Here is a 12616-nt window from a genome sequence, read left to right as displayed (position 1 = left end):
TTTATTGTACAGTTGTAGGGTATTGAGAAATACACTTTGCAGATTAGAATATAAATTTCCATACATACAAAAACATATATGTAGATATAGATAAATTTATAAGTAAATACAAAGAAATACATTATAACATATACATGTAATCAATTACATGTATCAAGAATGACTGTGAGCCATATTTGGGTATGCATATTTTTGTATTTGAAAGATGAGAGTGAAGTGATGTCAATACAATTTTTTATGAACTACATTTTGCGCCAGTATGGAAAATGAAATGAACACTTCTTATAAAGATATCTCCAAACAAAATAATGAAGTTGAAAAAGTATCGTACAGTAAAAGTTTTTAGTATTGACTCATGATTTACTAGAAAAAAATGCTATGTGACTTATTTAAAGTTGGATGTAACATAGAATATAAGTGCATGGTATTTTCAGGATCATTTTTTAGAGATGTGATCTGCATGAAGTTCAAAACAGGATGTGAGAAATGACCTGGTTCAATGAAAGGACAAGACTTGGAGCATTATTGAGGGGGACAGAGAAGCGAAACAAGCCAGAAATTAAGAGATTTTGAAGTGATGATAAGATTCCAGAGCAGGAACCATGTGTGAATATTGAGAAGTCTATTCAAGTGAAGGGACAGGAAGAAAAAAAATGTCATCACAACCATCTTCAAACTGATGTACTACACATAATTCACAGGTACTCAAGAAAAATAAAATATTCATTCACACAAGTCTTTTTTTTTTTTTTTTTTACTTGATTTTCTTAAAGTCAGACGATAAAAAACAAAGTCTGAAATATTTTATACCATTATGAAATGGCATGCTTTCAGAAACAAAATTCAGTAGACACAGGAAAACATTTTCCCCCTTGTATAAAAGTTGTCACATCACTACTGCAGACAAGCCTTTTCTTATTGAAACTAATTAAGGGACCTAAGTGGATGGAATTGAGAGTTTAGGCTTCCATACTTCTGGGGCAACCACTGGGAAATGGTAAACATCACTCATCTGATAGTTACATATATGGTTCTGGTCAAGTTTTGTAATGTCATCAGGTTGCATTCGATTCCAGTGCAGACTTAACTACTACAGCTTGTTTCAATTTGAGCTTTAATCAAAATGCTACATAACAGAGTCAGCAGTCACATAGGGGACAGACCTAAAATGGAAAACTCTCTAAAAGTAAAACCAAGTTAAAGAACTGAACAGAAGTATCATAAACAATGTATTTGCCACGCCCTGTCTCCAAAAAATAGAGAATCTATTTTTATGACTAAATATTTATGACAACATCTCTGGGAGTCTGAATTTAGCTTTTCCCCAAGTTCATTTCAGGTCACTGTAATAAATTTCCCCTCACACAATCTAACCAAACTGTTGGAAACCTCAGAGACAAAACAAAAACGCAAACCGTTCCTCAATTTGGTCACTAATCTCTGTTTTTACAACAAACTGCTGGGAGAAAGTGGAACGTTTAACAAAGCGTGAAACAATTTGCAAGAGGGGTGAAATGCGATATGTCAAAATCCAAAGAGTTTTCAGGGGGAATGAAATATGAAAGCTATATCATTCTTAACTGTTACCAGCTGCACAGGAAAGTTCTGAGCCCTTTTTTTTGGGGGGGGGGGCTGGGTATTGCCCCTAGTCTAAATTCTCTTGGGGTAGCGTGGGTTGAATATTTGGCTAGGGTGGTTGGCATAGACAAAAGTTTAAGGAGAACAAGTGAGGGGTTTCAAATGGCATGAGAGTAATTCTTTAAAACATCACAACCGATGATAGGAATTGGGTGTGTGGGTTGGTTGGTATCCAGCCACAATAGTAGGGTATGGAAGACGTTTAAACTAAATCTGAAACAGGTGGATATGTGCCCTTCATGTTTTTCACCCCCAGTTAAGGGAAGGGCACATAAATCAGAACTTTGCAATGATCATCTAGAGACTTGCAATTTTAGCGATTGCCCTCATTAATGGACTACAACTGTAATATAACTCTGGTAAGAGTGGGAAGATTTGAATGATCTTCAGAGACACATCAATCAAAGAAAAAGGTCAAAAACCTCATACCAAGTAAAAGGAAAGAAAATTTATCATTTTATCAAATATCCGCAGAAAAGAATGCTTTTTTCCACAACTGCATCATGCCAACCCTCCAACATACTTCTTTGGCATACCCTATCAAAACCAAGATGACAAAGCACTGAAACATTATCAAATTATAGAGGGGAAAAAAAAACCTGATTCATCTGAAACTTGTCAGAATTTGGTTTATATCACCCACACTCCCACACCTTCAAAACTAACAAAGTAACTTTCTGTTAGAAACATTTCACAGGTTTCAAACTCAACAAAGAGGAATCATCTTGAAGAAAGCATCATTCATCAATGTTTGATGACTAATGGTTTAATGCGTGGGGGGCATCAAAGAGTGTGATTGGTAGAGAGAGGCGTGGTAGTGGGCTTGGTAGAGGGGTGCAGCGGTTGGGTCAGAGGTGTAATTTCTGAGGTGATGGGGTTTAAATGTCACGCTGAGATGGAGGGTATTTAAGATCATGAATTCCCTCGATTCGAAAAAGACATATTTTCCAAATATGAATATAGAACCAACAAAAATTCTATTTTTAAACAAACTATTCGGTCATAAAATTATCTGGAATGTAGGCCTATGTCAATTTTCACAAAAATCATGTTGGTGATGCAACTTAACTATTTCTATCCGTTAACAAAATAGGGATCCTTTTGGAATTCAGGGTCAATATTCACTTTCAACAATTACTGTTTAAATTAAAGAATATTCATTTGCAACAACAGGAACAAATATTCTGGAGAGAAAATACATGAATATAGAAATATTATTAAAAAAAGATATTTCCATTTTGCCTTAGGATATTGAGCTTGAAATATTTGCCGTTTCTTCATTGAATGCATCATCTGTTTACCCACCATTGAAGAGGTGGAAAGAACTTGTCAATCATAGAGGATTAAATATACTTAGAAATGGAAAAGTTCTTTGGAAATTGACAGGTTTCCCTTTGTTGGGTAATTTCTCCCTTTTCTCTCTTACTTATTTCATAAAAATTGAGACTGAGCCACACTGCTTGAGTCATTGAATAGAAAGAACTCTTGTTGCCAGAAACAACATGCAAAGTGAGAGCATAAATATGCTTCTATATTTCTTCACAGTATGATTTGGCTACGTCCGATCAACCGGTAGTGGAAATGTTTTAAGAACAAACACCTCCGACAGGGCTCCTCATTAGATGCAAACCCAGGAAGTTTGAGAATCCTGCCACGAATACCAGTATCTTATTTCATGGTTTTGGGTAGGATAAAGTCAAGAAGAATTTGTAAGACAGGTTTTTCTGCTGTGCTGAATAGAGGGGTGCCTGTTACTGCATTATGAAAGTTTATCCTGTGTGGGATGAAGCTAATTGGAACATGGTCCCACTATGTCAGACATGTGTTATTGCATAATAGAATGTTTAACCGAAATGGAAAAGATGACAGGTTTTATCATGAGAAGCTCAGCATGAAATGCAGAAATATTTTCATGATTTTTTCCCTGATATAGGATGAATGTAAAATGCAGCACAATAAATTGAGCTGTTAAATTTTCTGCTCGATAAAACTCTACAAGTACAATGGGCATTATAATCTTGATCTCTGCATGCAGCCAAGCATCATTAGTTCAGTCATTTATGTAACAAAGAATTTTGTATTTCAAAATAAATTTCCTCATTACATGAATTTACCAGTACTATGAACTGTTTCGTAATGTCATAGCGGAACAAACCGAGAAGGGAAGTAATTATCTTCTTGACTTCTTAGCTTTAACATCTAACTGTCAACTTGAAATATTGTTGCAAACGATCAACCCTTCTGCAATATTAAAATGACACTTTGGTATAATAACCCAGAGCAATGTATGAAATATGAAAGTTACGATTCAGAACCATGAGGCGGATGTTTGTGCAGGGACGATAGGGTGTGTTCGGAGGTGGTTTACATTTCATTAAAACTACTAAAACAGCCTGCAGGATTGTGGGAAGGGAAAAAAGAGTGAAAGAGAGAGAGAGAGAGAGAGAGAGAGAGAGAGAGAGAGAGAGAGAGTGAGAGAGGGGGAGGAGGGGAGAGCAGACACCAGGAGGAGAAATACAGCACAATAAAGAAAGAGGGATACGGAGGGGGTGAAAGGATGCTAAAATTACAAATAAAAAGATGACTATAGGCAATAAAATGGTGGTATGTCAGGAAAATTGTTCAGAGAAATTCATTTTCACTTCTCTCACATCAATCAAATAGAATAAGATTGTGGTTCATAAGAAATACCTATATATTGCCACCTTGTCAAGTTCGTTCAGCACAAATTTACCCCCAAAACATTGAGAAATACAAGTTTCTTCAAAAGGTAACATGATGCCTAATAGCTTCTAGTGTTTTTGAGATGGTATTATTATTAGGTTAATTGGGAGAAAATCCAAACATTTCTTTAAGGAGTTGAGAGCCTCTCTAGAAACTTGATAAAAATTCATGTGTGGCTTGTCATATTCAATTTCAGGCTTTTATTTGGAGCTGTTTTCTTAGGAGTGGAAAACATCTGATGGGGCAGGCAACGAGTTTAATTGGGGTACAATGAGAAAGGAATAGGGTGAACATGGAGGGAACACACTCCAGAGTTGAATATGTGAACTAAAAGAATATCAAGTTTCAAACTCAACAAAGTTCTGTGAACTGAACTACAATCAGACTTCTTTATATATCATTCCATATCTACAGGCACATTGTAAGTTATGTATTAAATATCTAAAGATCCATCTCAAACAAGTGTCAACAAAGTCCATTGTAACATAAATCAGGGTAAATTTCACACCTGCAGAAAACACCAGCCATTTCCCACATATTAGGCGGTGTCACACAGAGGCCCAAAATCTGGATTTTAGTTATCCTCTTGCTGTCTGTCATCAATTATCCCTTCAAAAATCCTCTAACAAAGCAAGAAAATTCTCCCTTGAAAGGATTTTTCAAGGGATTTTTTATGGGATATTTCTGTGTGACACCGCCTGATCTACAATATATATGTACATTTCCAATCAATAGCACAACTTGAAACTGGCATGGGAATCTACATAATCAATACATTCCACTCACGGGAGATCGACCATTTAAGGGCATGTTGGTGGTTTTAGTCAAACTTTGCGATCATGCATATAATTGGGGCTGAACTAAAAATGCCCCAAGATGTGAATAATCCTATCAAAGAAATAAAAAGAGGGATACGTGAGACCCACCCAATGGTGAAATCAATCTTGAACAAACACCTGAAGAAAAATACTATCAAATTAAATTCTGTCAACTCCAATAATGACCATTCTTGACAAAAATCATTTAGGATTCATGATGGGAATTCACAATTTCTAGTCTTTCTATTTCATCACTGTTTGTCCGGTTTTCCTCCTTTTTCTGTTTGTTTTCTTTCTTCGTTGACAAATGAATTCCAATCCCCAAAACGGGGAAACAAGAGTCCATCTCCAATTAAAGAGAAAGTTGAGTTCTGGGAAGAGGTGAAAATAATTTGAGAGCATTACTCATTCGTATTATGCAAGTGTGGAAGAACATCAGTTAGGACATGTTCCCTGAAAAGCTTGGCTCTTCAAATGCCTTCATATTCTAAATATGCATGTAACATCGTAAAAATCGGGGGGCCGGTTTTTTACGCCACGTGTTCGTGTAGTCCCATATACATCTTTCTGTGCAAGTGTTTGTAACTTTACCAAGACTTGGCCACATTTCTTATCATTTTGATGATTCCAGAACCTTACAATACACACAAATTCTTATATGCTAGATGATCAACCTTTTCTGGTCGGTTCCACACCGTTTCTTTCACAATGCAATCGCATGACCAGAACTCAACTTCATCTTTAAACTTAAAAGTCATCTTTTAAGAGCCAGAAAGGTGTTACCGTAACTGGTATACTTTTATATCAACTTAATGCCACTCTTGTTCTCAGCAGATGATCTGTTCTTCTCCGTTCTGTCCCACTTAATACTAAGGTACATTCTAGTGCACAAAGATTTTGATTCATCTAAGTTAGATATCAAATAATTCATCCCAATTCCCTTTTTATTGTCTCCATGATTTTGTATAAATGACAAATTCTCTTGTTCACTTGAGCATTGTTTCCATAAATAAGTATTTAACTACTTGACCATTCTGAACGATTCAGTGATTGTCTCCTTGTCTCATTTAGTTGTCTCGTTTCTCAATCAGATATCTTTTTCATTTATTTCAAAACTTTTGAAAATATTCACGGTTTAACAGCTCTTCCGGTCTGAAATGAGATATTGGTCACTCTCAACAATCCTGTGCATCAAAGACTGTCACATCAAGACTTCTTCATTAGGTCCAACATGTCTTGTCTCTTTGCTTTGCCTATCCATCAAACAAATAGCAAATACCACTTCCTTTACTTCTAAGAAAACAAGACTATTCCATCCACAAACATAATACACCACTGCAATGCTATTGAATCTTGTCAGGTGAAACAGTGGTCACCATATTTTAAAACGGCGGTTTAGGTTACCATATTTTTTAGCTATGAAATGTTTGACCTACACCTTGGATTGTGATGGTCAGAGACCTTCAAAGTGAACTTCAGCTACCCCACACCACTTTTCTGACCTGAGATAGTTCTGGGTCGAAGTCGAGAGGCAGACTATAATCACTTAGTCTGATGTATAACGTTGAAAAAAGGGAGATTTTGCTGATCTATCATAGTCATATCAAATCATACTAAATGATGTAAAGGTGAATTATAATCAAAATTTTACAAACAATTTTTGAATAAGAAGAAAAAAGAAGAAGAAGAATAGATAGAAGAGAGAGAGAGAGAAAGAGAGAGAGAGAGAGAGAGAGAGAGAGAGAGAGAGAGAGAGAGAGAGAGAGAGGGGGGGGGGGGGGGGGGGGGGGGGGGGAGGAGGAGGGGAAAGTCAGATGGAGTTATAGAATGAAAGATAATCCATAAGAAGGAGAGAAGGAAACCCCTTTCCAAAGTTTTGATGACCTTGGCAAATCCAGCAGCTGAACTTGATTGTGGCAGCTGTTTGGGCCAGAAAACAAAATAGAGAGTTTAAAGGGGTACAGCCGCAACCTTGAGGACTGACAACAACACTCACTCAAGATAGAGCAAAGTGTTGTCTCATTTCCAGAGAAAATATCCCACCACTTTCCTTCCTTCTCTCCCTCCCTTCATCATCCCATCACATCGCTATGACAACAGCTGGCTACACAATAGTCGTCGGAGCAAGCCCAGACTTTTGGATCTGTCGGTAAGGGTCTGGATGGGGAGGAAGTCCAAGATTTGTAGCCCAAAGCCTCTCTGCCAGGGTCCAGTACCCTAGTCGATGATGGACTATCTCGGGGATCGGTGCCAAACTTTTGGTTGGACAGCCTTGATTTTAGGAGTGCTTCTGTAGATTAGTTGTGATTAGTTGTGGGTTGGGGTACGAGGGGCTTATTGATCCATGGATTCTCGATCAACAGGTCTGCATTCAAATATCACCAACTGATGCAAACAGTTATTTACAGTAAAATAAGCAGCAAACATCTAGGGTATTGATTTCATCAGCACTTTCTCATATCATTCACATCCTAACAAGTGCTAAAACACGATTTTTATCTTATTTTGGTGGAAAACATAATATGGCCTATAAAAAAAGTAAGCACCTGGTTTTATAGTTCCCAATCCTGTCAGGATCTAAGTATTGGTGATATACTCGACTTTACCTGGTTGTAAATAGTTTAACCCTTAGCATACCATTCCAATAATAAAAATGTTTGGCGGTTCATACATCATAAGAGCAATGTAGTTTTCTAACTCATCTTTTTAAATGTTACAGGATATCAGTTACGCACTCAATGTCAATTCTTGGAAATCAATGCATCTAATATCTAAAATAAAATTTTAGGGACAAAAAGAAATAGAAATAAGTTACCATTCTATCCCCCCCCCCCCCAAAAAAAAGGGGGAAGTGTTAAAAACAATCGGCTACCGCATACGGATATGGAAATATTACCGCACATGAAGAAATGCGTGTGAACGAAAGGAAGTCCAAGATTTGTCATTAAATCTCTTTCCGAATGCACAGCTTCACAATGATGAAAGGATTCTTTGCTCATGCATTTTCATGAAAATAGAATTATTTTCAAAAATAAAAGAATGAAAAACATTTCCTTTCCCACATCACTTGTTTTCTCACATGTTCCAGGCTCTCTGCTACCCACCGCCATAATTAAATCCTTTAAGTCTAACGAAATATTAATTTACTCACATACTCTGATCATGCACCCATCCTTTCATGGGAAATTCTACTTAACTGCTGGCTCAGATATAAATCCTTGGAAATATGAATAGCACTGGCAGTTTTCTCTTTTCTTCATTTATAAGAAATGGAAAACATTTGAGCCATTTCTTGAGAATTCAAAGAGCTCAAGCAATGACTTAAAGTTTTAGATTTCATGTTCTTCAAAAAGCAGAAACCACCAGGTACGCTTCTCTCTGTATGCACTCGAAAGCATTTGCTTAGAGCCAAAAGGGCATTAAATATTCGGTACTTAATAAGAAACACTTAATAGTGCCCTTCTGCCTCTCAGCTAACTAAGTATTTCCAGGAACCTAATCCCTCTTTGGATATTCCTTGCGCTTGATCACGAGGTAGTGAGCAAGTAATTTCAATTTGGTCTCATCACCTGATCTTGGATTAAGAAAGCTTCTCTAATTACCCCTTGATCCAACCACGTAGCAATGCAGTGAATCACTAGCATCAGTCATACAACGTCTTAGTCAAAGCTTCCCCAGGTACTTCATTTAACAAACTCTTAGCTCTCGACTTGATTAAAGCGTGAAGGCAATACTTAGAATACTTAAAAATTGAGGGAATGTTTAAGAAAATTCACAAAACTCAAAATAAGAATACAATCTTCCTCTGATTTGATAGGTAATCATTACTTCTTTATCCATATTGCTTAGAGGTAAAAATCAGAGGTAAAAAATCACAGGTAAAGGCATTAATGTTGTTAAAAAGCACTATAGTGCACCATTTTAGAATTCAATTATTCTACGTTATGTTTTTTCCATCCCCTTCACTCCCTTTCACCCTTTGTGCTCCTTCTATGCTTGTCAAAATTAGTTTTCATTTAACCTATTGAAAGTTGGCATGTTATGACTTTTTGTTTTACTGTTTCACCTGAGAAGTGTTTATCAACAAAAGTAAGTTCACTTTCTTAGATAACTTTACATGACTTGTGGTCTCTATGCAATTGATTTATAAGATTACTTTCATTATTACTTTAGCAAATTGGCATCAGAACTTTCCCAGGTTTATCTCGCACTGGTTTAGCCAAGATCTACGAAGAACAAGTCAGAAGTGAAAGGCAAAGAAGATCCAAGAAAGATAAATAGATGGAGGTGCGAAAGGAAGGGAACAAGACAGGTGTGTCCCGCCAAAGGATCAGCCCACGAGGGGTAATGACTCACACCCCTCTGTGAGGATAGGGGCCAAGGAATGACAGGGAATGGGCACTAGGGAGGTACAATAGCTCCCAAGGAGGACAGAGAAACCCAGTTAAGGACACTGTAAGTGATTAATTAAATCACTTTCAATGAAGATTAGGAGAGGCAGTTTGGAGACAAGCACAGAAGATTCAAAACAAGATTACCTTGGTTGGATAAAGAATTCTGGCAGAAGAGTTTTAGATAACTAGAAAGGATCTTACCTCCAGAAGTCTCTAGAGACAAAAAATTACTTATTACACCCCTCCCCCAAAATAAAATATAAAGCTGGCTCCTAATTCTTTTTTTCTCCAAGATATTCAGATGGCCAGATTTTCCTAACAATCCCAAATAACAATGAAAAAGCATCTTTGATTCAAAAAGAAAATATATACTTATCATACTGCCATGTAATACCATAGAGAAACCATTAAGAAAAACACTCTTTGTTGCTCTTTAAAGGGATCCGGTAACTTTGTCTCAGATTCTGAAACAAAATTCTGGATTTAGCTCATGATGCAATGATAATTATAAACCTTTAGGTCAGTCAGGAACCCCATGACTTTTACAAGCCGATCGCCCGTCTGATTATCAAGATATTTATGATTGGAATTACAAATTTTGAAAACCGTTCGCCTGACGGTTTTCATAACACTACAGTCTATTGGGGAAAACGAGTATGGTAAAACCGGTCACTCAAAGATTTTTACTTTTTTGAGGCACTTCTTGATCATTTTGAAGTGCAATTTTTTTAGGGATTCAATATTACACCATATCACAGACACTTATAACACGTAGGGCCGTGTATCTCAGATTTAACATTGTTAAACGATCCCTTTAATGAACACCGGTTTACTCAGAAGAAAGGATGTTAAGAAGATGTGCATTAGTAAATACAAGGTTATCTAATGCCTTGAGTGACAATGTAATCAATGACATTGACACTAACAGAGAAGACGAATGGAGTGGAAGAGGGCCAAGAGAGAAGGGGGGCAACAGGTGGTAGAACACACCAAGGGGTGCCACCAGGGGCGCTGAATCACACCTCATCATCAAACTTCATAGGAGAAGGGGTTAATTGTAAGGACTCGGTGGTGGATGGGAGGGAAAGAGATGGGGGTAAGTAAGGGTAGATATAGGTGTAGAATGCGGTACACATAGGTTGAAGTCACTCCATTGTGACAGGGGTAACAGAGTTGGAAGGCACTGGGGATGATATGCAAAACTGAGGATGGCATAGATTCTTAACCAAAGTTCAAACGTAAATCATTGAATATATAATGGACAAGACCTTCATCACCTTGAAGAATTATAACCCCTGTGAAAGTGCAATCAGATTTTCAAATTAAAGGTAGCGTATCCCTACTGCAGATTTCTGCAAACATCATGTCATTTGGCAGAGATCACGAATATCCTTTAACAAGTACTGTTAGTAAATCTACAAGGGAGCTAAAAACTACAAAACCTGTATAAAGATGAACCATTATTAATACTAATATCAATGGGGGGGGGGGGGGTGGTAAGGTAAAATTGGTAATTTCAAGGTTCAAGGTTATCATGAGGGTCAAAGGGAGAGTACATTTATGTGGGCCTAACCACACGATAGCAAATTTATTTTGCTGATCATATAGAACAGCACGACTTTGGTTGAACATATAGTAAGAGTTTGACTGCCGAGACCCCACCGACTGTGAATAATTGATCTTGACTCATCAAGGCGAGAGGGCAAATGGCAACAGGTAGGCACTAACTTGAAGTATAGTTTTGACATAGGGCCAACAGGTTACGCACAGATCTGTCACAACATGGAGCATAATCTGTTATGAAATTTACAGGTCAGCTGGGACCTACAAAGTCATGGTATGTCATTCCAACTTCACATGCATGAAATCTCCTACTCTCTATTTTTTTCTCACAAAACTCTGCTTGTCTAATAATTCTACTATTCAAGGCACTGTCAGTCATTTATATGGAAAACGATTAATTTGAAGAAAGGCCTGATTGTCATCGTTATCAAGATATTTTTTTTCCTCCCAGATAACTAGGGGGAGCACATCCAGTAACTCACTTCCATGTATTCTCAGTTTTAATTCATACTGTGTACTACTTCTACTTCTACTACATCTATTTCTTCTACCTCTAGTACTCTGCCAACACCTTTAAACCACTGCATCTACTTCTACCACTTATATATATATTAACAACAAGATAGATGTGCATGGACACCAACTCCTGCTCAATATGTCTAGAGAATTCACCATCTTCTGTTCTTATATTATGGGATGGAACCCGTTGTCCTACCTTGTTTTCTGTCCATGGACAAAGAGAGGTCTTCCGCTGACCGGTTCTACAGATTTGTACATGAGCTGATACCTCTGGGCATCCACAAGGTATCGGTCAATCTGGCCAGGTCTGATCAGGCTGCTCTGCACTTCACTACAACCCTGCAGAATAAAGAAAATATCGAGATATAATTGATTTAGTAAAGAATAACAATAATATCTACATAGAGAGCTATATTTCATAGTGAAAGGATGTGGGGGAGGAGAAGGGGGGGGGGGGGGTGAATGTATTTTGTCCCATACTTTAAATTCTGGTCAGATTAAAGACATTAGCATACCTGATGATTGGATTAAGTTGATAGTTTTAATAGAGCTGGGGTCAGCTAAATGTAAAAAAATGACTCATGTTGATGTTAATCATGTTCATTGTTCTCTTATACTTGGATACTCAGGAATATATGGGACACCAAATTTCCAAGTACTGTGGGCTTGTCCATTCATAATGTGCCCTTTCCCTGTAGAATGCAAGCCACAAATTTATTAAAACCATTTGTTATCAAGGTGAAATCACTAAGGCTCTTTTGAATATCTGCCTATCAAGAAGGCCTTTCAATTCCTTGAATATTCAGAATATCACATCATCACAAGAATAAAAGAAAATGAAAAGGAATAACAAGTCCCTTCAACAAACAGTGAACCTAATATTCCTAAATCATATAAAAACCAACAAGTCCTGTGCTGACTTGCAGAAAACAATCGCCACCATTTGGTCACTGTCATATG

The 12616-nt window shown here is 37.2% G+C and overlaps 1 protein-coding gene across 1 annotated transcript in view; it reads right to left on the bottom strand.

Annotated features, from left to right (window-relative positions):
* LOC580797 (semaphorin-5A) overlaps positions 1-12616 on the bottom strand; it is a 103337-nt gene that overhangs the window by 21195 nt on the left and 69526 nt on the right. The window contains exon 11 of the mRNA XM_011664005.2: positions 11853-11995. Within this exon, the coding sequence (XP_011662307.1) occupies positions 11853-11995 (143 nt within the window). The remainder of the gene's footprint in view (positions 1-11852; positions 11996-12616) is intronic.

Source organism: Strongylocentrotus purpuratus, unplaced genomic scaffold, assembly GCF_000002235.5.
Source record: "Strongylocentrotus purpuratus isolate Spur 01 unplaced genomic scaffold, Spur_5.0 spur5_scaffold_6, whole genome shotgun sequence".
NCBI lineage: Eukaryota > Metazoa > Echinodermata > Echinoidea > Camarodonta > Strongylocentrotidae > Strongylocentrotus > Strongylocentrotus purpuratus.
The sequence above is the reverse complement of the archived record's forward strand: the minus strand, read 5'-3'. Positions and strand labels throughout refer to the sequence as shown.